The 26,379-nt window shown below is 37.3% G+C and overlaps 1 protein-coding gene across 6 annotated transcripts in view; it reads left to right on the forward strand.

Annotated features, from left to right (window-relative positions):
- The window catches only part of LOC120530889 (kazrin-like), a 690,431-nt gene that overhangs the window by 438,111 nt on the left and 225,941 nt on the right, over positions 1 to 26,379 (forward strand). For all 6 annotated transcript variants that reach the window (XM_039755646.1, XM_039755649.1, XM_039755647.1 and 3 more), the window contains one exon: positions 22,237 to 22,341. In XM_039755646.1, coding sequence (XP_039611580.1) covers positions 22,237 to 22,341 — 105 coding nt within the window. The remainder of the gene's footprint in view (positions 1 to 22,236; positions 22,342 to 26,379) is intronic.

Below are 26,379 nucleotides of genomic sequence, written 5' to 3' on the forward strand. Positions count from 1 at the left end.
AAACAAACCCACACACCAAGCATACACCAGGGCCAATTTAGAATCGCCAATCCACCTAACCTGCATGTCTTTGGACTGTGGGAGGAAACTGGAGCGCCCGGAGGAAACCCACGCAGGGAGGACTCGGGAAGCGAACCCAGATCTCCTAACTGCGAGGCAGCAGCACTACCACTGCGCCACCGTGCCACCCATGCTTATACATGATAAACTTTAACATTTAAAAGAAAGTTAACCAAGCACTACAACTAATCTTGTAGCTCCATTTGGATGAGGAGGCCATCTTCACACTGCTTCAGATTCTGCATCGACTGCTGTAACTCCCTACTGACAGGTACCACTTCTAAACTTTTAGCATAGCTCCATTTGATTCTAAACTCTCCTGCAAAAGTTCTTATCCAGACATGCAAGAGCGAGTACATCACACCCAATGTGTCTTATAGGATATAAGGATATCCTATATATATAGGATATTCTATAAAGCTTTAAATGGCCTAGCATTGGAATACACCAGTCACTTCCTCCATCACTAGGCTCCTTGTCAGCCCACTAAGGTCCCAAACAGTGCTGTGCTCTATTGGTGACAGATTCTTCAGCTCTTTAGTGCCCAGATCACCTCGCTAAGTTAACAAGATCAGCTGACTTAATTCATTCTTTTAAAAAACAACTTGAAACTCATTTGTTCAGGAAGGCATTTCACTTACCCTAACTTTTGAGTTCTTACTGGCTTTGTTTAGATACTGGGAGCAAGTCAGCATCAGCAGTTTAAAGAAACCTTCTTGAGAGTCGTATTCTGTTGTGCAGGCATGGCACTTTGTAATAGTGTTTGCCGTGGCACTATATAACATCCATCCATTATCCAACCCGCTATATCCTAACTACAGGGTCACGGAGGTCTTTTGGAGCCAATCCCAACCAACACAGGGTGCAAGGCAGGAAACAAACTTCGAGCAGGGCACACACACACACACACACACACACACACACCAAGCACACAATAGGGACATGCTATGTAAATTATTAATATTATGATGATGGATGAGTTCATTCACTTTGAAAGTGCTAGCTTCTGCATTCCACAAGTAGTTATTTAAACCAACAACACAAACAAAACACAGTCCTTCACAAGGAAATCACTTTATGGGAGAAACGCTGGGATGTGTAGGCTTAAGAGAAAGAAAATTTAAGTTATGCTTCACTGTCCTGTATATGCTTAGATTAATAAATCCCCGATTTAAGAGCAGAAGCATGCTAGAGATCAAAAATCAATTTCACATTAAACCTCTTGAAAACCTCTGGTTAATTTTGTGGTACTGCTTTAGGCTGAATTAGGTTTATGATATTTGTGATATGAAGATTAACCTGGTTGTATGAAAAAGTTCATGACCATATGTCCACAATGCTGCTGTCATTTTAATCCAAAGGCTTGAAGATTATTTTTGGAAAAAATAAAATCCTAAAATTTGAACGTTGGATGCACTTTAATTGGTACCAAATGTCAAACAGTATTGTAAAATGCCTTAGCCCTTTTTGATGTTTTTTTGTTGTTTTTGTCTTAGTGATGGTCTATTGTTATGTAATATTTTGCTTTTTGATTTAATTATTGGCTGGTAATGCCTTCCACAGTTGTGGTAGGAACATTCATAACATGGTTGCTGACACTCTCAGTAGACATTATTGTTGTGTATTCCCTCCTGTAGGTCTCTTCTGCATTGTGGGTTGTTGGATGATTATACACAACCTCTTTCTAATTGTATTTTATTCCCTCTCATTCTCCTACAACCTTGTTTGAATATTCCTCCAAGTCCTCATCTGTCTTCTGTAAATTTGTGAGAACAAACCACATTAAGCCAAGCATGTTTGGGGTCAGTCACTACTTGCTACTTGGATGGGAGGCCAACTAGAAAAACTTGGATTGTTGTTGGAACAGCTATTTTTGAGGCCGTCACAGGGCGTTTCTCTTTGGTTTGTGTGTGAATCCCAATTTGACAGTGCAGTGACAGGGACATTACAGTGTGCTGTAGAAATGGTGCTGTCCTTCGGATGAGCTGTGAAACCAAATGAAAGGATGTTCCCCAGTGTCGTGGCTAAATTGCCCATCATGGCCTTGTTCATTCAGGCTCCTAATCATCCCTTGTCCCTTATTGGCAGACTGTCTCTCTCATTGCTTTCCCACGATAGCTAATTTTTGGCAAGCATACTGACACAAAATTGCTTCCGTCACAGCATTTAGGTGGAAACTGCAAATCGGTAGAGGTTGAGGTGACTTCCAATTATCTACGTAAAGCGCTCTGAGTAGCTAGAAAAGCAATATACGATGTGCGATCCAAAAGTTTCCGGAATGCATTTATTCTGCTGCCAAAAGGGTTTGGTTATATCACTCGCCGCTAGATAGCAATTGAAGTTGTCCTTGAGAGCTGTTATCACACATCATAATGTCAGCGCAGTTCTTGTTTAAACTTCGGTTGTGTCTGTGAAGGGTTATTCATGAAAATGAGTGATTTGAAAGACCCAAAAAAGCTCGACAAGTTCACAGCAACACCAAGTCAATGCTCATTTGCTTCTTTGATGTGAAGGGTGTCATCCACAAGGACAGATGGTGAATGGAGCATTCTACAGGGATGTTCCAAGACATTTGCGAAATCGAATTCGCTGAACACATCCTGAGATGTGGGCTGACAAGTCATTTCTTTTGCATCACGACAATGCACCAGCTCACACATCTCTGATTGTGCGCAAATTTTTGGCTTCTTCAAACTTTACTGACATTCCCCACCCTCCGTACTCCCCTGATTTAGAGCCGTCTGATTTTTTTTTTTTATTTCCTAAGATGAAGATGAGGCTCAAGGGACGCAGATTTGAGACAGTGGAGGAGATCCAAGCAGTAACAACCAACGTCTTGAACACACTGACAAAAAACGACTTTCAGAGGTGCTTCGAAAGGTTGAAATCTCTCTGGGATTGGTGTATCAACTCAGCGGGTGACAATTTTGAAGGAACTGTTCACCATTAATTGTTATTTGGTGTGTATGCTTTTAAATAAATGCATTCCGGGAACTTTTGGATTGCACCTCGTATAAATGTATTTTATTATTATTATTATTTCATAGATTCCTGTCCTGTTGTGAGGAGATGCTTCTTAATGTCTTGTTTGGAACGCTGGTTTAGTGCCACATAATACATAGTGCCTTCTCCCACAAAGGTCCATCTAATGAGCTGGTCTAGCCAAATGAAAACGGTTAAGTGTCCACAAGAGAAGTACTTAGGTTTCATATTAAAAATTCTTTGGAAGCACTTTTAATGAAAGGGGGGTAGTAATACAGTGAACTAAAGTTGTCATTTTCTTCTGTGGACTATAAATCTCTTCCTCTCATGTCTCCAGAATCATGCTTGTTAGGATTATTGGCAATTCAGTTCAAAACTAGAGCTGTTTCCTGCCTTGCACCAACTGTTGCCATTGTAAGCTTCAGGTTTCTGTGATCCTCAATGACAAAAATATTTTATTTTTCATTATATGTAATACAAAAAAATGTATTTTTCATGTGATGCACAAATAATTCAAGTGCATGGTAATAATGTAAAAGTGGCATTTTTCAACATTCCAGTTAATGTTATTAATTGTGAGCATCACAAGAGATGCCATCTGATGTTTTATACCAGTATTTAAGTGCTCTTTTTTATCCTACGAAAACCTATTTTGTAACACTGACTGTTAGTGTTTTTAAAGAAAATAGCAATTACATATATAAAGAAGCCAAAAAGTGACAGCCTTACTCGATACACGTGCGTGCTATGGGCACCACAAGAACATAGCTTGCTGCTTTTCAGAGAAACTCCTGAAGCAATGTGAATGCTAAATAAGTGAAGCACAGATATGTTTACAGCTTCTTTGAGTAAAGTAATAACTAATTATGTGTTTCTTCCTTTTCCTCCCAAAATAAAAGATCTTCTAATTTAACATTCTTTAACCCTCGCAGGAGTTTTTAATCACTAGGCCAACTTTTGATTGTGATGAATATTTATTTGGCAATAATGATATAGAAACTACTGAGCAAATTTCTTTGTGAATATTTTATATAATTTTAGAAGTCAGTAAATAATGAAAAACAGTGAATTTATGTATTTAAAATTCTCTGAATACTTCCCACCGTCTGTTCCTTATGTCCTGTAAGGTTGCACTGATTCAGTCCATGGTCTTTGTGTACACTGCTTGTCTCTTCTAGTGGTAGGATGATTCAGTGAGGTCCCTAGATCAGCCCTGTAGTGGTTGCTTGCAGCCTCTGTTGGAAAGCTGAGAAGTTGATAGAACTTGACTACCTTGAAGAAATCCTCCTTGGATGGTAATTTAGTGATGATTCAAGTATTGGTGGTGATTCTACTAAATTAAAATTTGTAATGTGTTTCTTTTCAGGAACCTTAATACATTCTTATTTGTGTATTTGCTTGCAGTATTCATTTAATTGACCAGTATTTTACAAATATTTGTCTATTTGTATCAAATAATAAATGCTGATGGAATTTCTCGATTTTTTTAATACAAAATTTTAACTGCTCTCATTTATTCGTTAAGCATATGTCGTACGATGAACCTGGACACATCGTCAGTCATGTTTCCTGGTATCAACTGATGTTTTAGGTCTTGCATATAACATTTTACCAGCTCTCATTTACTTTAGTCAAAATGTTCTGTGTATTTTATAAAATAACATCATATTTCAGTCATGGAACGAGTAAGTCTCCACTTTATGATTATTACTTTATATTTCCTTAGCATCACTCTTATGTTATGTTCAGCCACTGTGTCCTTTTTCATCAGGTGAGAATGATGCAAATGAGCTGCCGATTCTCTTTGCTTGCTGTACAGCAGCAGCCCGCCTCGGCTATTATCGGCTGTAAATGTGATACTCTGCAGGTTGTCATGTTAGTGTGCAAGTAATAGCATAATTTTCCCCTTTACTCTTGTATCTTATTTTTGATAGTGGGGATTTTGGTGTGATGATTGGGAGAATTAAGCTAGAGAAAAGCTCAAAATTGTTTTTCAACAAATAATAGAAATGGCCAGGGTCTATTTAGTAGATAATGGCTGGTTGCATTACTAGGATATGGAATGCTAAAAAAAACCCTGGAGCTCATCAGGCTTCTAGATAATGAATTATCACTTTTTCTTTGTGATTTGTACATTGGAGAACAGGTCAGCATCAATGTGAGAGAAATAATAAATTAGTGCACGTCATTTGGAGGCTGCTCCCCATTTTGATTTTTTCATTTCCTTATCTGTTACTCTTAGTTCAATTTTTTTCTGTCATGCTGCCAGAGCAGTGCAACAGAATACAATATTAGCCAGACCCTTGGCTGAAAGAAGTGTAGCAGCAGGGTGAATTTTTGATTCTGAAGAAATAAGATGCATAGTTTACCAGGTAATGTAAACAGAATGGGATGTACAGCAGCAGAGTAATCAGGAGTTATTTTAGTTTATATAAAATGTTTTAACATACACCATCACAATATATCTTAATAAGTAAGCAAGATAATAGTTATGTATCAAACATATAGAATAATTAGTGCAATAAAAATGTAAGCATTTATAAATACTAGAAGAATATAATCAGGAACCATGAAACAAAACTTATTGTGTTGGTGGCTTGAATTTAAGTCCCATTGCAGTCTAGTTTGGTTTTTTTTTATAATGAAATCCTTGTTTATATTCAGAGATTTTCACTTGAACAAGTGGTGTGGAAACAGGAATGAGGAGTACATCAGGTATGCTGATTTGTGTTCTCTTGTAAAATGGAGTTGTGTATATTGATAAATTCTTGTTTATAATGGCACCAGAGAGTGGTGATGTGTTAAATGTTGGTCAGACATGCAAGTAAATATTTCACTGTCCTCTGTATGCATGATTCTACTACTGCTCCTGGCATATTTTGAAGTACAAGTCCATGTGATGTTTAGTGGAATTGATGCATACAATAGAACAATAGGTTCAGCTCATTAGGTGATTGCTTCAAAGATCAAGCCTTTGTAAAGGCACAAAAAATATTCTGTTATAGCTTAATTATTTAGGTCAGTATTATGCCATCGTGTCAAGATCAGTGGAGCTTTTTAATGCCCTTAGAAAACAGTTTGTCAATGCCTACGTACCTGTAATGGCTTAGACACCAAGTTCAAAAGGAGAAAAATCCAGGTTGCTGGCCATCTACAAATGGCACGTATTCGGCAAACAGGATGAGTGAAAAATTTTCAGAGATGAATCTGTACTGATAAAGTAGCTGAATGACATAATTATAAGACACATAATCCATCAACAGAAAAATGAAACGTGGAGAATGGACAATTAACCATGGTTCCCCAGTAGCCCTACACTTACACCAAATACATTAAAAATGAAATATATAACTAAAGAAATAAATAACAAAAGAAGGTTACAATGATTATATGGGAAGAGAAACCCCAAAAATATTCAGACTTGCACTGTTACCTTTCTTACACCAATACATGCCTATAAGACAAAATACAAACCATAAACCATGGCATAGAATCCTCCCAACCGTGACAAATGATGATAGTTAATGAGACCAAACAATTCCAGGATATAGATCATTTGACCATATACACTGACTGCACAAATTCTTGGATTCCATTAGATTTTAGAAACATTTCTTTAATATTCTAGTTCGTGTTGACGTGATTGTCTCACACAATTTCTGCAAATTTCTCATCTGTATATGCATGCTGCAAATCTCCTTTTCTACCACATCCCAAATCTGTTCTACTGAATTTAGATCCGGTGACTGGGGTGGCCACTGAAGAACACTAAATTCACTGTCATGTTCATGAAGCCAGCCTTTGACAACTTTTACTTTGTGGCATGCTGCATTATCACACTGGAAGTAGTCATTAGAAGATGGGTACATTGTGGCCAATACTCGGGCTGTTCAGCTCACTGTTTGTGTAGTTTTTGCACCATTTTGAGTAAACTCTGAGGACTGTTGTGTGTAAAAATCCAACGGAGTTCAGTAGCTACAGAGCTACTCAAACCAGCCTGTTTGACACCTACAATCATGCCATGGTCCAAATCACTGTGGTCACATTTCATCCACATTCTGGGTTTTGATGTTAACATTAACTGAAGCTCCTGACCTGTACTTGGAGGATTTTATACATTATGCTTTTGCCACATGATTGGATGATTAGATAATTACATGGATAAGTAGGTGTACAGGTGTTCTTAATAATATGCTCAGTGACCATAACGGGAAATAGTTGAGGAATCTTAATGAGTAAAATTCAAAACTCTAGATAATAAAGAATTAAAACTGTGCGGCCTACCAAGAGGAATTTATAAGGTATCATTATTGCTGTTTTCTGGCTTCTGAAAGGAGTAAGCAAAAAAAAAAAACTCTGGAGATCCTCATCTGTGCCAGTATGGGGTAGGCATTTTCCTTCTCTCTCTATTTTATTGGAATATGCTTCTTGCAGATATCTGACTGCTTCACTCTCCTTACAAACTGAATTTAAAATGTTCCTTCCTCGAAAGACTTTTCTTTTTCTGCAAAATAATCTACTATTTTATCCTGTCATTGCTCCTGTTTTAAATCATAAATGTCTTAAATGGATACAAACAAATGACCACTATTTGGCACTTAAACAAAAGAAAGAAATGTTACAAACCTAAGAACTGCATGTTTATTTCAAAGCCTCTAAAGGCATGTCTTGCTATCGTCACTTTCAAGGTACAAGTTGTAAAGTCTATAGAGACAGTTTAGGTAAAGTTTTCACAGTAAGATGTTCTGGATATGTAGTGGCATTGATACCACAATAGATAGTTAATGCTGTTCAAATTTAGAAACAGAGGCATGACAGTTCAAAAATGAGAGAGACCATTTAGGACTTTAATTTGGATTTGAGTCCCACTAATGCACCATAAAGTTCCAGAAGGTTGGAGATGGAAAACTAAAAGCAAGCATTTGGCATGTGTGACATAATGGGTTTTGAATCATTAAACAGACTTGGCTTGGAAGTGATTAATTTTATGACTTCTTAAAAACTTATATTGAGTTTACATTATAATATGTAAAGGATTTACCTTTTTTAATAGAAAGCCTCTATGATTATGAGTGTTTCATAAATGAAATGAGAAAAGGACAAAACTCGGGTTTGAACCTGGCTTTGGCTGCGAGGCTGGCCATGCTTGCTTTTATTATGTCATATTGGACATTTTCATTTGGCTCTGCGAAAGCTTGCACATTAATATGTTGTACTACAAGAAGAGGTGTGATCACAAAACAGATGGCAGAATGTTGTTTGTATTTTTTGCTGAAATCCTCAAAGTATATTCAGTTTTTCATGAGGTTCAACGGAAACTTCATTAACATGCAGAGTGAATTACGCATGGAAACAGGCAAGTTAAAGGTAATGAGCTGATACTCTGCAGCTATATGTATTAAGTACAGGCGATTGTGCATGGTGTCAAATGAGACAGATTTCTCAACGGGGTCAGGCAAATGTTCATGCTACCAAATGAGATAATGAGATGAGTGAGGCACTTCTGCATGGGGTTAGATGAGTCACAGCTGTTAATTGGATGTGCTTCTTCTTGGGGTTAAATACACCTACATGGGTTCAGCAAAAGTAACATTCATGAATTGAAGCGAAAACAAAATGACTTAACAAGCTGACCTTATACTGACAGTTGGCGTAACTGTCAAAAGTGGACATATGACAGCAATGACACATGGGGTTAAATGTGTTTGGCATTCGCCTCCCATCACCTACGAATGCAAGTTAGGCTTGTACACATACAGTAGTTGCTGGTGTAATTGTGTATAGACATTTCTTTTAGTATTTTAGTGCTTTTATGTTATGTTTTTAGTAGTTTATTCCATTAGTTTACTTATAGATGGTGAGAAAGCTGAAAACAGATTAAATATGTCTCTTACTGTTTTCCTATAGATATGTTGACGGTGAAGCCAATATTCTGCGAATTCTTGCGTCGCTCTCCCTCCTACGTCAAAGGCAACTATTGCATGTTTAAGTGAGAATTAGTCACACAGTGAAAAGACACAAACTGCGACCAGATGTTTCCACCAACTTCCCCATGTTTTCATCAAGCAATCTGGGTATTGGGAAACTATCACTCAGCTGTGCCCTGTTTGGAAGCTGTTGCATTTAAAAGAAGCTAAATTTTCGCTTGGATTCATTGTGCTGCTGCCACTTTGTTCAAAGACTGACACCTTGCTTTATGTTATTAGTGTGATTAGCATCTTGCTTTCTGCTGTCCTTGCAAATTTACAGTGCTTTGTGTTTTCTTGCTCATTTTGCTCTTTAAGGTCTTCTCAGTTCCAGCATTTCTTTATCATACACTCCTGCAAATGGCACAGTATTTAAGTGAATGTGAAAATGTGACTTCTTACCTTGCTTTACTATGTTTTTGCATTTGTTTTTTCAACCAATAGCAGCAGTAATTGCAGTATGTGGATGAATGACAATACAAGTTGAGTTAAGTTGAATTTGTGCCTTTTGGAAGACAGATATTGTCAGATAAATGCATAATGTGTATAGGGACAGTCTTTTATAAAATATGTGAAGATGAATAAATAATTGATAAAAAATATCCAAAAAGGTAAATTGCATTGGTCAGATCTCAATAAATGCTGCCTTCCATTGGTATACAGCAATTAGTATAATATATTATTATCGATCCACTGTTCTAATTCCTTAAATTGTGAAAGGAATTAGTCCAGGAGATTGAGACTGTTATTTTAAAATGTGTTCATCAACAACATGGGGACACAGTTAGAAACTTGTTAAGGGTAAATTTCGCACAAACATTAGGAATTTTTTCTTTACAGAGAGAGCCACAAACAGTTAGAATAAGCAACCAATATTGTGGTAGACAGTAAGACTTTAAGGACTTTCAGTAAAATGTTATTTTAGAAGAATTAAGTGGATAGGACTGGCAACTTTGTTGGGCCGAATGGCCTGTTCTCATCTAGATTTTTCTAATGGTCTAATATACAGAACCTATAGAAGGTGTGCATCCGCTTGGAAGTTTTTATATTTTATTGTTGTACAACATTGAATCACAGTGGATTTAATTTGGATTTTTTGCACTGATCAGTTGAAGAAGACTTTTCAATCTGTATTTGTCTAAATTAATTACAAATATAAAACACAAAATAACCGATCATGCAAGTATCCACTCCTTTAATATGACACCCCTAAATCATCACTGGTGTAGCCAATTGGTTTTAAAAGTCACAAAATTAGATAAATTGTAGTCAACTGTCTGGAGTTTCAATTCATTGTCGTCTAAATGTACCTGATCTGGTGGGTCAACTTGTGATGAGTCAGCATGGTAGCCTAACCTACACAATGAAGATCAAAGAACACCTCCTGGAACTCCATGAAAATGTGACTGAAAAGCACAAGTCAGGGCATGGAGACCAGAAAATATCCCAAGTCACTGAATATTCCTTAGAGTCCAGTTAAATCAATCATTAAGAAAAGGAAAGATTATGGCACAGCTTTAACTGACAAGAGCAGGCCGTCCACAAAAACTAAATGACTGTGCAAGAAAACAACTAGTGTGGGAAGCCACCAATAGACCTATATATAAACCACAATGTTTAAGTTTGGAGAAACTGTGAAGACAACAACTATTGGACGGGGCCTTCACCAGTCACAGCTTCATGCGTAAAGAGAAAACGACTGTTAAAAGTAAAGAAACGCACATAAAGTTTGCCAGAAGGCACATGGGAGATTCTGAAGTCAGCTGTAAGACAATTCTGTAGTTTCATCACAATAAAATTGAGCTTTTTGGCCATCAGACAAAATGCCATGTCTGAACACAGGTGACGGCATCACACTATATTGATGCTTCTTCTTCAGCAGGCCATAGAAGGCCTGTGAGGGTAAAATGAATGCAGCAAAGTACATGGAAAACCCAGAAGAAAAACTGTTGCAGCCTGAAAGAAACCTGTGCTTTGGGAGAAATTTCTATTCCAGCAAGACAGCAACCCTCAAACATAAAGCCAGAACTACGCAGGAATGGTCTCAAAACAACAATATTAATGTCTGGAGAGTCCATATCTCAGTCTAAGTTAGAGCTTGTGGCTGTGCTTGAAAAATGGATTTTCTTTAGAACGTAAGAAATTTGACAAATGAGAGGAAATCATTCATTCACTATCCCCATGCAACTTGACAGCATCATCCAGATTAGGATGGCGTGGCATACCAGTACAGGATAAGTTATCAAAAAACCGTAAGTTTAAAACAGTATAGTATCAGCATTTGGGGATTTTCAATGCCAGAAGTAAACATTCGCTTTCCCCACAATCCCCACCTAACCATCCTTTTCTTTGTCACTGACTGTTGCAGTTGTGTAAAAATGTCTGCCTCGTAGACTTCACAAAGCAAAACTACACGCTTTATCTGCACGGTAGACTCCCCAAACATACCACCACCTCCCTTTTCCCACCCCTCAGTTTCAATGTGATCAGAACTTCATGGGTGATGACTTATTGTTTGAATGTGATCAGGACTGGGGGACCACACCCTTATTCGTTCTTCATCCACAAACCCACAGCATCTGTGATCTCCTTGTAATGTGAGCTAAAGGAGTAACTCTGCTCTGCTTGTTCTGCTGGGTTAATAGCTAGCTGGCGGCAGTTCACCACAGTGCAAATCTTTGAACTGGGACCTTTTGTGGTGTGAGTCCATAGCAATTCGGCTATGTTAGTGTAAGATAATTGTGACAATTCCACAATTTACACCACAATAACTTGAACCCTTCCATTCTAGTGGAGTGCCTCATCTTGAGCCCATCACTTACTGCTTTGGGTGAAGCACACATTCTTTCAAACTGTCCTTTTCTGTGACATTTTACATCTAGGTAATAGCCATTAATACACATACACAGCACGGGACCAGACAGAAAATGCCTGTGAAAGCCCTCTTGGGATCTTTGTAGTGCCATGCTGTGTTAGACTAGCCATTCTAAAGATGACATTTGAAGAGAGGGCTGTTCCTTTTTATCATATTCTGTCACTTTTTGTCTAAACTTCAGAGCAGGTTTTTTGGACAGTGGACATACGTAAATTTATACCTATTATTACTTAACTGGTCTTGTCCATGCTGCATTCACCACCCAACACCCTGAGAAGTCTCATTATGTTGGGGTTCTTGATCTCTGGCCTTGGACGTCTGAAACTCGCTGCCTTTATTTTATTCATTTTTTGACATTCTCGCTTTCCCTGCAGATTTCGTTGGTATTGTTTTTGCAAGAGGCCGTTAATAACTGAATATTTTAAGATTCCTGCTGAACTCATTAGTGAAACGTAGACCTTTTGAAGTCTCAAAAATTCCTGAGAGTTTAAAGTGAAAAGCACAAAACCATGTCCTTGTGAGTGGCTGTGCCCTTTACGTTTCAGTGTCACAGCTACAATTGTTTCCTAGATGAGTGCATTTGACAAATAGTTAAAGGCTACTTGAGCAAAACAAAGTTAAAAGAATGACTTAAATTTCTGTTAATGAGTTTGGGATTAGAGTAGCCACATTCATCATGGCTGCCCTCAGTGATGCCCCAGCACTGGGACTGCAAGCAAGTCTCAAGCTAATTCTCATTCACTTCGTCTAGGGAGGGCTGAGAGAATGAAAGGTTGTGCCAGTTGAGCAGATGGGAAACTGACTCCCTGCTGCTGGATGACCATGCTTATGGTGGATAGAGAATAGTCCTCAATATGCCTTCACAAGAAGTGGGCTGGTGCCTGTTGAGTATTGAATAAAGAGCAGCATGAAGCCTGCTATGGCTGAGCCTGTGAGGGGCTTCAAGGAAGTGAACTGCTGCTTCGCTTGTGTGGTATTTAAGGAGGCGAGACGGACTTTATTAAGGAAAATTGCTGAGACTGTACCACGTTATTTAGGACTTTATGTATTACATGTAACATTTGCTGTTTGTTTCTTCAGACATATATTATTTCCTACATATGAATGTACAAGACATCGTTACTGTTATATACAATTAGATGGCAAGTGCATGCTCACCTTAAAAAAACCTCATTGCAATGTCCATGGATAGAGCAGTAGAGAGATGACTTTTATAGCCTGCTGACTATACCAAAGACAACAGCTGAATTACATACAGTGTAAGGCAGAAGTAGCTGCAGTCTTCAGCAAATTCATCAGTGAGAAAAACAATTTTGATTCTCATTTTCCAGTTGTCACTTTGGAGAACACTTTTTGCTGAGAACTGACACTTCTATACTGTATAATGTAAATTTCACGATCAAAGTAAAATCAGGGGCAGAACTCTCATTTTGTGCTTTATATACAGCATTATTATACTTATCCATCCCTCCATTTACCGAATCAGCCGATCTAAGTCGTCAGATCACAAGGGTTGGAGCCTATCACAGCAGCATCAGATGCAAAGCAGGATCCAGTCTTGGGTGGGTCACCTGTTCATTGCAGGGCAAACTTGTGCACACACACATCCTTATTGCAGCCAGTGTGACGCAGTGATTAAGCTTTGGACTTCAGGCCCTGAACCTGTGGGTTCAAATCCTGCTAATGGCACTATGTGACAATGAGCAAGTCACCTCATCTGCCTGTGTTCCAATTGGATAAACAAAATAAATGTAACAAATTGTATTTCATATATTGTCATGTTGGAGAATAATAATAAAGTAACAATGCTCGCTCACAGCAAGTTAACCTAAGCTGCATTTACAATGAGAAAAGCCAGAATGTGCACATTTCACATCAGCATGAGCTGGTATTTAGAGAAAAAAAAAAGTATTCTGGTGTGACATTGTCCCAGACCCAACCATGTTATGACTGGATTCTTCATTAATATTTTGTGCACTGTTAACCTTTTGTGCAGTACCGGCTTCATAAGGCAGCACACTATTGGCTGCTAGAAAAAGGGGAAAGCACAACGTTGCAGGAAGGTCATCATACTGACATGCCCAACAATTAGCTGTCATTTAAATTGTCATTGTCAACAAGATCAGTAACTGCCCTTGGCAAGTGTGACATAACCAACAACCTAGAAGTCTTGTAATGTGACACTGGCTTAATTAAGTCACTTATACTTCCATGTGTCCTTTTGCCAAAATATGGATAAAAGTGTCAGCCTAACAAATACATACGTGTGTAAAAATAAGAATTCAAAAGGTCATCCAATGTAAATGAGCATCTACTTAAGTTTATGAAGTATTGTTCGAAGTCAGAAAATGAGCATAGAATAACCAGCCTTTATTTGGTTTCTGGCAGGCACATAATGAAATGTAGCAAAACCAGAAGATGAAATCATGCACGAGTAGCAGGTTTTAATGAGACTAATTTATATAGCGCCTCCTAATTGCTTCACTTACACTAAATACTGAAGCTGAGATGCATCTATTATGATTGCAAAAAACCCCTAAGGGAATATTTTTTTTGTGAAAAATGTGAAAATAAGGACAACGTTATATTCATTGAAGTGCTTTCTTTCAGCTAGGTCATTTCAGAAAAGATTTAGTGCCAGGAACAACTTCTAATATCGTTTCTAAAAATAGAACATTTAACAAAAAAAAGATGAAGGACTCTGAAGGAGAATACCATAGTGTATTTTTACAAAGTAAATTTGTATGATTTTCTGTTTGCCAAAGAGATGCATTACAGGACTGGGCCAGCACGGCTAAAGTTTAAAAATTGTTTAGTTTTCATATCTTCTTGGCATTCTGGAAGATAATTAATTGATCCAATGTCAGAATCGACTGAATTAACTCATTACATTAAGAAGGCACCTATTGTGCTTGTGTGACAGTGGTCCAGTGGTGCGATTAGCACGTATTCCTGTAACTGTAGATCCAGTGCTCTGGTTTCAAATCTACTGCACATTTTTCTTCAAGTACTCTAGTTTTCTTCCTACATTACCACGACACATTCCAGTGTTGGTGCGATTGTGTGTATAAGTGGGCCTGGTGGTAGGCTGGAATCCTGTCCAAATCCACAGTTGGTTGCTGCTTTGTGTCCAGTGTTGCCAGGCCACGGTCCTCAGAATCTTTATTTTTATAATGTCATGTTATTTAAACGTTGGTTTATGAATCTGGGGTATCCGCATGGTTTCATGCAGTAGTTTTTGTGTCACATTTCATGGACCCTCTGTAAAGTACCTGAATAAAAGATAAAGTAATAAACTAAGAATATATTAGCATCAAGGACCTAATAGGGAGCAGAGCCACCCTTTATCTTCAGAGCAGCTTCAGTCCATTATTGGACCCCTCTGTGTTTAACAGCTGTAAACAGACATTGTAGGTTGAAGGCATCTTTTGACTTTCTCCAAACACAAAAGTGTCCAGATGCAGTAAACAGAGTGAAAATGACTATTTGGGCCAATATACAGTACTTTTTTTCCCATTGACTGGAGATCTAGGTTTTGTGCTCCTTGCACTAAGTTATACATTTTTGTGTGTTGTACAGACATATAGAGTTTTCCTTGAGCCTGGGTCACAGAAGTGCTGATTCAATTCTGGGCTTCATTTTGCTTTGGAAGCTCACTTGTCAAAGTGCTAATTTTCAATCCTTTTTTATAATTAACACAAACTGCTAATTGGCAAATGAACTAATAGGAACCCCCTTCATAACTGTAATTTAGTGACATCTAAGGTATACTCTAAACTCCATTTTTCATGTAGTGCTGCCATTATTTTGTCCACCTCTGTGTGTTTGTCATTATTTCTGCATAGAAAAAAAACACCTGTATGAACAGCATTAATGAACGGCAGAATGGTGTCCAACCTATAAAACCTATCTCTGCCTCCCATCCAAAGTGGCAAACAGTTTTTGTAAAGAATAAAGCAGATTGAGAAATAGGCGCATGCTTGCTTTCTAGCCAAACAGAGCCTTGGCACGTCTCCTAAATGAGTGGCAACATTTTGTTGAAGCCTTCGTGTTTTATCAGCGCAGTTAGGTTTGAACTGCTTGTTTTATTTTTAAAATACTAATTTTATTGTGTATATGTCAAAGTGGAAGATAATTAACCACAACAATGTGGGTAAAAAATGAACAGCTAAACAGAGTTTGGCAGCGAATTATCAAAATTTGAATACATTTGGGAGAAGTCCAAAAACTCAATAGATTGTACTGTATCTGTGAAAAGGGACACATCCATGCTGTAGTGCATGCTGTGAAGTTTAAGCTTGAAGAATGATAGAAATATAAATAATGGTATACATCTAATTTTAGAGTGTTAACTATATATAGTGTGTGCATACATGTGCATCACAAGAAAAATGGAGAGCCATCCAAGTAAATTTCATTAATAACTTCCCTCCTTTTTCCTAGGCAGCTTGTCACACATATGCAAATACCAGGGCAAGATGTGCATGTTAGTGTTATTGGCAGCCTTAAAGGAATGTGCCACCCAAAATTGTATATTTTTTTAAACGTTACTTACCCATTTGGTTGGAGTGACAGCAGAGAAAAATTTCAAAGCTGAGGTTTTTGTGGAGAACAGAGAATAACAAACTTCCTGATAGAATAACCATCTATGAAGACCAACGCAGGACCATAGTAAACAACAAAAGAAATGTCCATAAAAACACCTCATGTTACTTGTGTTGTGTAATCCTCATGTCAAGTCATCCAATGGGCAAGACATAGTGACTTTTATGTTATAATTTTAAGTAAAATCAGAGCCGTGCATGCAGAAGAAACACCTCTCCCTCATTGTCTTCAATTCAGAATCTCGTTCCCATGTGAACACGTTTCCTATGAAATAAAATTATATAACAAAAATGCATACATTTTGCCTGTTGTGAGCATGCTACTGGAATTCTTGACCTTCTGAATTATGCAACACGAATTGCGCTGCATTTTTCCATAGACATTTTTATATTGTTTGCTATGGCACAGCATTGGTCTTCATTCAAGGAGAAACACAAATTTAAATTTCTTCTAGACCATCACTACAAACTTACTGTATGTGGGGTAAGTAACATGTAAAAAATAGATTATTTTTGGTGGACTACTCCTTTAAATAATAATCATTTGATGAAATACTGAAATAATTAATGTTTATCTGTGTTATTATCCAATCATTTTATGTATTCACATAAAGAGTTATAAGATTCATTAGAACTGTACACATATTACACATCTTTTTCATTTGGAGCCCAGACAGGTTAAGTGATTAGCGAGTCATTAGTGAGTTAGATGAAGGAATTGACCTCTCAGCCTTGCAGTTTAAAGCCCCCATATTACAATTCCTGCCAAACTGTAATCTTTATAATACTCTCCATTTATTTATTAAATACATTTTGTTATGGGTAGTATTTCTGAATTTTCACAAAATATGATTTGAATTCTTAGGAAGTAACTAGATGTTGGTTTGTACTGTGAATATCGACATTGACATTTACAGTTTACTGTAGCTTCAGACATTAATGTCTTGGTTTATCCATTTTTTCTACAACCTTGCCATGGGCCTCTGCCTGCTGTATTTCACGCTTGGCTAAGTACAAAAGTGAGCAGGCCTGCCTCCAAATCTGTGTTTGACTGAACAGCATGTCTCAGGGACGTCCAAGCAATCACGGCTATGTGCTGAAGCACCTCCTGCTACAGATGTCGAAAGCACAAAGTGGTGTGGTAATATTTATACATAGAATACTTCAAAATCTGATTATTCATATTTGTGCATCTACAGTATATGTAGTCAGATCTTCATGCATACCCGAAGTAAAACTGCATGCAAAATTATTGTAGGATCATCAGGAAGTGGAGTTGAGTGCATTTTTTCCCTGTAGGTTGACACTCTGCTGTAGCTCAGTCTGATGTTGAAATATATTGATCAAAAGCCTTTAAGAGGAAATTGCAATGAATATCATGCAGTATAAGTAAAGTGTATATCATGTATGTGTGCATTTGTGCTTGTACTGTACAGTATATAAAGTGGATTCGGAAAGTAATTAGACTTCTTCACTTTCTGTCCGCTTTATTGTGTTGTAGATTTCATTTTAAATGGATACATTTGCAAATTTTGCCCATCAATCTACACTCAATAACCCAAAAGGTTAAAGTGAAAACATGTTTTCAGGGAGGTTTTCAAATTTATTAAAAATCCAAAACTGGAATCTGAAGTTTTCAGGCCTTTCAGGTGTTTATGGTAACTCCTGCTTGTAGCATTCCAGATGGCATTTAAAGGACTCTCTGGTCTGATGATGTGAAAATTCAACTCTCTGAGCAAAACTCCAAGCAATTTATCTGATGAAGGCCAGACACTGCTTATCACCTGCCCAATATCATTTCTGGGTAAAACATGGTGGGAGTAACATCATGCTATAGGGGTGCTTCTCAGTGGCAGGTGCAGGAAGACTCCTCAAAATTGAGGGAAGAGTGAATGAAACTGAAATATAGAGAGATTCTCTAAGAAACCCTGCTCCTAAATACACAGCACTTCAGACTAGGGCAACAGTTCAACTTTCACGAGGACAATGTCCTGAAGCATATAGCCAAGGCAATGCTGAAGTGGCTTCAAAACAAGACTCTGAGTGTTCCTGAGTGTCCCAGCCGAAGAACATACTTAAACCAGCCAGCGTGGAGAGATCTGAAAATGGCAGTTTAAAGACACTTCCCATCCAATTTAATAGACATTGAGGAAGATCTGTCAGGATGAATGGGGTAAACTGCCCACATCTAGGTGTGCTAAGCTAGTAGAGACTTCCCCAAGAAGACAGGAATCTGTAATTGCTGCCAAAATAAGGGGCTTCTACAAAGTACTAAATTAGGTGTCTGAAAACATGTAGGAATGAGAGATGTCAGTTTTTGATTATAAATTTGCATACATTGATGATAACATGTTTCACGTGAGTGGATTGATGGCCAAAAATGTGAAATTAATTCATTTAAAATTAAATCTATAACACAATACAGTGTGCTGAAAGTGAAGGGGTCTGAATACTTTCTGAAGCCACCGTTTTTGTGTGTGGATATGTATGTATATGTATGTATATATATATATATATATATATATATATATATATATATATATATATATATATATATATCTACTGTATTATAATAAAAAAAATTGAGTCGACACGTAGTGCGACAAGCAGAACACACAGCTCGGCAGCAGGAGCAGCAGCAGAAGCTGATCTGCCCGCATCTCCTTAGTATGTGTGTGTGTATGTACAGTATGTATGTATTTATATATGTGTATACAGAGGTGGGTAAAAGTAGGTTTACAGTTATGAGTTCACGGGACTGGCAGTTTGACCACTTACGAGATTGTATCTGAGTACACTGTGCCATTGTGATATTCTTTTGAGTTAATAAAGTTAAAGCTATTGAATGAATAAAACTCTTGTAATTATCATAACCTGCATGCCTTTTTCCATACAAACAACTGTAAACCTACTTTTGCCCACCTGCCTCCCTGTATATGTTTGGGGGGGTGTATGTGCATTGTATATTTATGCATATGCATCTCTCATCAGTATGGTGATATGTATTTCATGTAATTTCTAACAGAATGGTGAAGGGTTCAGCAGAGTGCTATCCACATGTGGATAGGAGTTGTTGCTATCAGCATTCTCAAGTAGATCACTTCAATAATTCTGTATGATCTTGAAAGTATAAACTACCTGAAATTCCCCTCACACCATTTGAAGATTTTCTTGCTGAATTATTTTTCTGTCCATATAGAAAATATTCCTACTCTGTGCTTATGATGTTGCAGTCTTATTTTGAGATTGGATCGAGTGAATTTGCAGGTCTTTTGCTTAAAGGAGTGCTGGACATGGTGTGAGATCTGCTTGTCTTGTAATCAGTGTTCTATTGTTATTCACAGCTATTGGGTTTTATGTAAACAAAATTTGATTTGCTTGAAAATCTAAATACAGGACACCTATCTAAACCTTTTCAAATATTTAAGAAAGCAAATGCCAGGGGAAGATTTAAGGAGAGAAAATCTTCTTAAAAACTAGGCATATGGTAAGCCCTGTTTTTTTTTTGTGGCATGGAGGTCTTCAGGTTCCCCCTACCCATGTTACTGTATGTTTATTATCTGTGAGAAATGGCATACCCCCAGACAGTAAGCTGCATCCGGAACCTTCTTAGTCCAGTTATAAACTGTTTTGTTTTTTACTGATTTATTTAGACAGATCATAATGCAGTGCTTTTCTATCCTGAAAATAGTGTGAAGTAATAAAATATTGTTTTCAGGCAGACTCTATGCCTGTAATTAAAACCCCAGCGTCTAATCTGAAATCTTTCAGATTGCATACATGGCATCCAGTTAATGTGTGTTTCAGTGTATCTTCCAAGCTTACTATGATGCTCCTAAGTCCTAATCCATCCCATTGCAATTGCCCCAGTAGTTTTGCTGAAGTGCAGATATTAATAAACATCTTATGATCAAATGCCTCTAAAATGAAAGGCTTTGGGGCACTCAACACTCCATGAAGAAAACAAATCTGAAAGTTCTGTATTATATTTATTTCTCAATGATGCCATTAATGGGTATATAGTATACTTTTAGAATCCATTTATATTAACCACTTTTAAATTGCTCATTTTTATTATGCATTTAATCTGATCCTTTTTTGTGTTTGTATGCATTATGTCATTTATAAGAGGGCAATTTGTATTTTATCTGTAAGGTTGTTACAGCAGTCTGAGCCTAATTTAATTTTATAAAAATAAGTAGAACTGAACTGAGTTTATATTTTTAATAAACTCAATTTACCAACAATTGCTGGGTACTATTTCCTGTATTTACTCTTTTCATTCAGATTTCAAATTGCCTTTTACTAACAGTAAAATAAAAGAAATAGAATATTCTGGGAATTTTAGAATTTTTATAATTAGAAGACTAAAAGGAAACTATCTAGTTATATAATTTAAACAATGGGCCCAGGGGACTTTAAAGATGATACTTAAATATGAGTCCTCTAACAGCAGTCCTCAGTTGAAGCAATTAATTCTGATAGTCATCAGGCAATCAAAAACGGCATGTATGTTACAAGTGATCTTCTAAATCTGTGGGTAAGTAGGAAGGCTTGTTACAGTAAGATTTTGGGAGGTCTGCCAGACCATCACCATGCTTTTCCTGGAAGTGGACATTGATTAGAGAATTTGAAAAATGTGCATAAACGAGTTGACTGGATACACAGATGGCTGGAGCAGATAGTAACAGCATACGAATGAACTAAACACACATCGCTGGGGGGCTTTGGAAATGGAAGAGGTTGATTCCGATATGAACAGGGAGCTCAGGAAAGTGGGACACAAATATTTATTGAGAGGTGATTATATTGCTGAAAGGCAGAAAGAGAGGTGGGAAGTAATAAGGATACCCATGACAGAGCAGAGAAGGAGTTCTGTCAAAGTCTTTCTAGATACACATCAGTCATGCTTTTTTAATACTCTTTCTGTAAGGTCAAATTAAACCACATTTCATACATTTATTTTTTTCCTGCATCATGTCTTGTTTTCTCCTTTCTGTATTTGGAGACTCCTCACTTGGATATTCACTGCAGCTTATCTACAGGACTTGCATCTTTGTTTGACAGTGTTGTAGAAAAGATGGTTCCTTTTCTTTTTGAGATTTGTCAGTCTGAAAAATGCTGCAATATAAATGAGTCGACACTTGGCTTCTAGCTATGAATTCAGATCATTGCATATACATTCTGTCACCAGGAAAATTCCAGAGTGGATATTCCCGATAAGGCTTTAAGTGAAAAGAGTTTAAAACAGCAGAGGCACCTCTGTATTGCTTGTGGGCAGTGATGCGGCATTACATGTATTGATTAATAAATTAGAGAAGCATTGGATTATACGGAGAGTAGATTGATGTGCAGTGCTTTGCAGGATGTGCTAAGACCTTCTTAGCCTCACAGTAATTTTGTATGTTTCTCATTAATGGCATATTCGTTGTGTAGATTGACGGTTTACCCTTTGGCTACAGCTGACTGTCTTTAATAAGTATGTGTCAAATAAATTAATAAATTCACAGTGATGACTTCACACCCTTCTCCCACAGTCTCTTTAAGCTAAATAGTGTTTTTCATGTGATGTACTAAAAAAAAAAAAAAAAGAATCATGACAATTGTTTCTTTCTAAAAGTTGGGAAGCAGTCACTTCCAAAAGGATTCTGCCTTCTTTGAACCTTGTGGTCATTTATCATTTGTAATGCTTCTTACTATTGACCTTAGTTTACAAATTGATTCTAGATTTTTTTTTCTTCTTTTACAGACCCTTCTGTTCACCAAAGGCAAAAGACAGATTCAGAAATTTGCTTCAAATCAGAAATCAACAGCTTGATGGATTTCAGCACTCCTGACTCATCTCTAGACAAAGGTAGGAACTGCAGCTTGGGAGATTTTTTGAGAGAGGTGCCTATGTGTACATGAGCCATTGTCAAAAAGGCAAACCTGACCACCACCTGCCTGGCATGGCATGGGCAAAAGTAAATCTGCATCACAATAAAGTGTGCAGTAAGGGAAGGGGTCTGATTACTTTTTGAATCCACTGTATGTTAATGTGCCTCATGAAATTACCTTCTAAGGAGAAGCATTTTTTATAAATTACAAAAAAAATGTAGCCTACTCTTGTGCTTTATAATGGCGGTAAAGGACAATGGTGTGCAGCATGAAACCAAAAGCAGTTAAACTTTCCTAAAATTGTCCACTTTGAGGCAACAAAGGTTTTGATTTGAGACAAACTTGTCTTCTGTGTTTCATAAGGATGTTTGTAACAACAAAAGTAAACTGGAAATTTTATCACAGTTTCTTGGTTCTTAAGGTCAGCATACATTTCTTGTTTACAGCGGGAGTTATGGGTGGAGTTCAGGCTTCTTATTGAGCTAGTTGGTCTCTACAATTCTGTTTATTCAACAGTTATGTTCTGCCATTTCTTGTAATGGTGGACAGATGCACACATATCATGGTATTTTTTTCTTAAAGAGTGCCTTCTCTGTTGTTATTTTACATGACCTATTGCTGAATAGCAGAGTGGTGCTGAAGTGCGCATTCACTTTGTACACTTAACAATAAATCTGAACTGAATTATTTACACTGCTTAGCATTTTTTATGAAAGTCTTAGATTTTTGAAGGAACCAAGTAACCTGCACATTGATACCGTCTTTTGGTATGTTCACTACACTAAAAAACAATCAGCATTGTTTCCTGTGTTGTGATGTGTACATGCATGATGAAAAAAAATTAGAATATTAAAAAGGCAGAGTGTGCAAAAGACTCAAAATGAGACACCACAAACCATTTATTGAATTTTATAGTACATGTTGAGTTGTTGCTCAGGATATGGTAATAAAATAACTAAAGACGTATTTGAATGACTAAACTCGCGAACACCCACTGATACCAATGGATGAATAAACTCATGAGGAGAACATGCAGACTTCATGCAAACCTGGTGATGTGAGACAGGAATGACACCTCTCCCCTACCACTCCTCCTATTCTAAAGTTTCTGTTCTTAACTTACTAAATCTAAAGCTAAATGTCTATTTATCAGTTCATGTGACTTGATTGCACGTCATGCGCATGCTCAGCCTTTGTCTTGCTAGACTGCTAGCACATGCATTATGATAGCAGTAGACAACATGTTTTCAAAATAAAGTAGACTTTTTTTTTGAGTGGCTGCAATAATCTTCTGTATAATTAAAGACTGTGAGTGAAAGTGTGAATTTTTTTACTGATTATTGTTTAGTCAGGACTGAGGCAGCAGTTCACATCTAGATATCACCATTCAATAATGTCAGTAACAGCACTTGGAGATGACTCTTCAAGCCTCAAATGCACCTCTGGTCCTAAAGAGTGCTACGGAGGAAGACTAGCAGCAAAGTAAAGCACACAGCCAATCTCATTTTAAAGCTGAATCTCACAAAAATGTTTTGCTTTTTGTTTGGTTTTTTCCTTAATTAAATGATATGGGTAAGTTGTTTTGAAATATGTCTGCATTCTCAAGACACAAATCAAAACTCAATTAACAATCTTGGCATGAAAAAGAAACATTTTTGGTAAGTTTTAATGCTTCTCTTTTTAGAAGTTATTTTAAAAAATGCTTCACTTTAGAACGCAATTTCATGTGGCAAATTAATATATACCATGATTGTGAAGAAATATCTTAAATTTGAAAAATGGCAAAGTTATCCTTTAAGATGAAACTTCTACTTTTGAACAACAAGCATGCAGTTGAGAATCTGCTTTTGGGTTGTTATTAGCCATTAATATTGTTACTCCATCCGATTTAATGAGTTGTTTGGTAGAGTTGAAAGAAGTTTCATTAACTTGATGCTATACTCTGATTATAAAGTTTTCCTTTAATTGTTTTTGAGCTATATATATATATATATATATATATATTCATAGTATCCGTGTTCTGAGTCCTGATCTGATTGTATGGGTGGTTACCTAATTACTCCGATCTACAGGCTGCCAAATAGACAAAATACATACCATGGGGCAGCGTAAAGGGACTTCGTCTCTGATGCTGACGTCCGAGGTTCGATCCCTGCAGCGGGAGCAATGGAGTGTGTATGCCTATATACACATATATATATATATATATATATATATATATATATATATATATATATATATATATATATATATATATACACAACCCCAGTACCAATGAAGTTGGGACGTTGTGTAAAACGTTATTAAAAACAGAATACAATGATTTGAATCTAATGTTCAAACTGTTAAACTTTATTGTTGTTTTGCAAATCTTCACTCATTTTGAATTTGATGCCTGCAACACGTTCCAAAAAAGCTGGGACAGGGGCAGCAAAAGACTGGGAAAGTTGGGGAATGTTCAAAAAACACCTGTTTTGAACATTCCACAGGTGAACAGATTCATTGGAAACAGGTGTTTGTCATGATTGGGTATAAAAAGAGCATCCCCAAAAGGCTCAGTCGTTCACAAGCAAGGATGGGGCAAGGTTCACCACTTTGTGAAGAACTGAGTGGGCAAATAGTCCAACAGTTTAAGAACAACGTGTTTCAGCATCTACTGTCCATAATATCATCAAAAGATTCAGAGAATCTGGAGAAATCTCTGCATTTAAGCGGCAAGGCCGAATACCAACACTGGATGCCCGTGACCTTCGATCCATCAGGCGGCACTGCATTAAAAACCAACATCATTCTGTAAAGGATATTACCACGTGGGCTCAGGAATACTTCAGAAAACCATTGTCAGTTAACACAGTTCGTTGCTACATCCACAAGTGCAAGTTAAAACTCTACCAGGCAAAGCGAAAGCCATATATCAACACCACCCAGAAACGCCGCTGGCTTCTCTGGGACTTAGTTCATCTGAGATGGACTGACACAAAGTGGAAAAGTGTGCTGTGGTCTGACGAGTCAAATTGTTTTTGGAAATCATGGACGTCGTGTCCTCCTGGCCAAAGAGGAAAAGGACCATCCGGATTGTTATCAGCGCAAAGTTCAAAAGCCAGCGTGTTTGTGCCCATGGCATGGGTAACTTGCACGTCTGTGAAGGCACCATTAATGCTGAAAGGTACATACAGGTTTTGGAGCAACATATGCTGCCATCCAAGCGACGTCTTTTTCAGGGACGTCCCTGCTTATTTCAGCAGGACAATGTGAAGCCACATTCTGCATGTGTTACAACAGCGTGGCTTCATAGTAAAAGAGTGCGGGTACTAGACTGGCCTGCCTGTAGTCTAGACCTGTCTCCCATTGAAAATGTGTGGCGCATTATGAAACACAAAATACGACAACGGAGACCCTGGACTGTTGAGCAACTGAAGTTGTACATCAAGCAAGAATGGGAAAGAATTCCACCTACACAGCTTCAACAATTCGTGTCCTCAGTTCCCAAACGCTTATTGAGTGTTGTTAAAAGGAAAGGTGATATAACAGAGTGGTAAACATGCCACTGTCCCAGCATTTTTGGAACGTGTTGCGGACATCAAATTCAAAATGAGTGAAGATTTGCAAAACAACAATAAAGTTTATCAGTTTGAACATTCAATATCTTGTCTTTGTAGTGTATTCAATTAACTATAGGTTGAAAAGGATTTGCAAATTATTGTAATGTATTCTGTCTTTATTTATGTTTTACACAGCGTCCCAACTTCATTGGAATTGGGGTTGTAATATATACATATTTTAAAAAAAAATATATATATATATATATATACAGTGGTGTGAAAACTATTTGCCCCTTCCTGATTTCTTATTCTTTTGCATGTTTGACACACAAAATGTTTCTGATCATCAAACACATTTAACCATTAGTCAAATATAACACAAGTAAACACAAAATGCAGTTTTTAAATGATGGTTTTTATTATTTAGGGGGGAAAAAAATCCAACCCTACATGGCCCTGTGTGAAAAAGTAAT

The sequence above is a fragment of the Polypterus senegalus genome, chromosome 6 (assembly GCF_016835505.1).
Source record: "Polypterus senegalus isolate Bchr_013 chromosome 6, ASM1683550v1, whole genome shotgun sequence".
Classification (NCBI taxonomy): Eukaryota; Metazoa; Chordata; class Cladistia; order Polypteriformes; family Polypteridae; genus Polypterus; species Polypterus senegalus.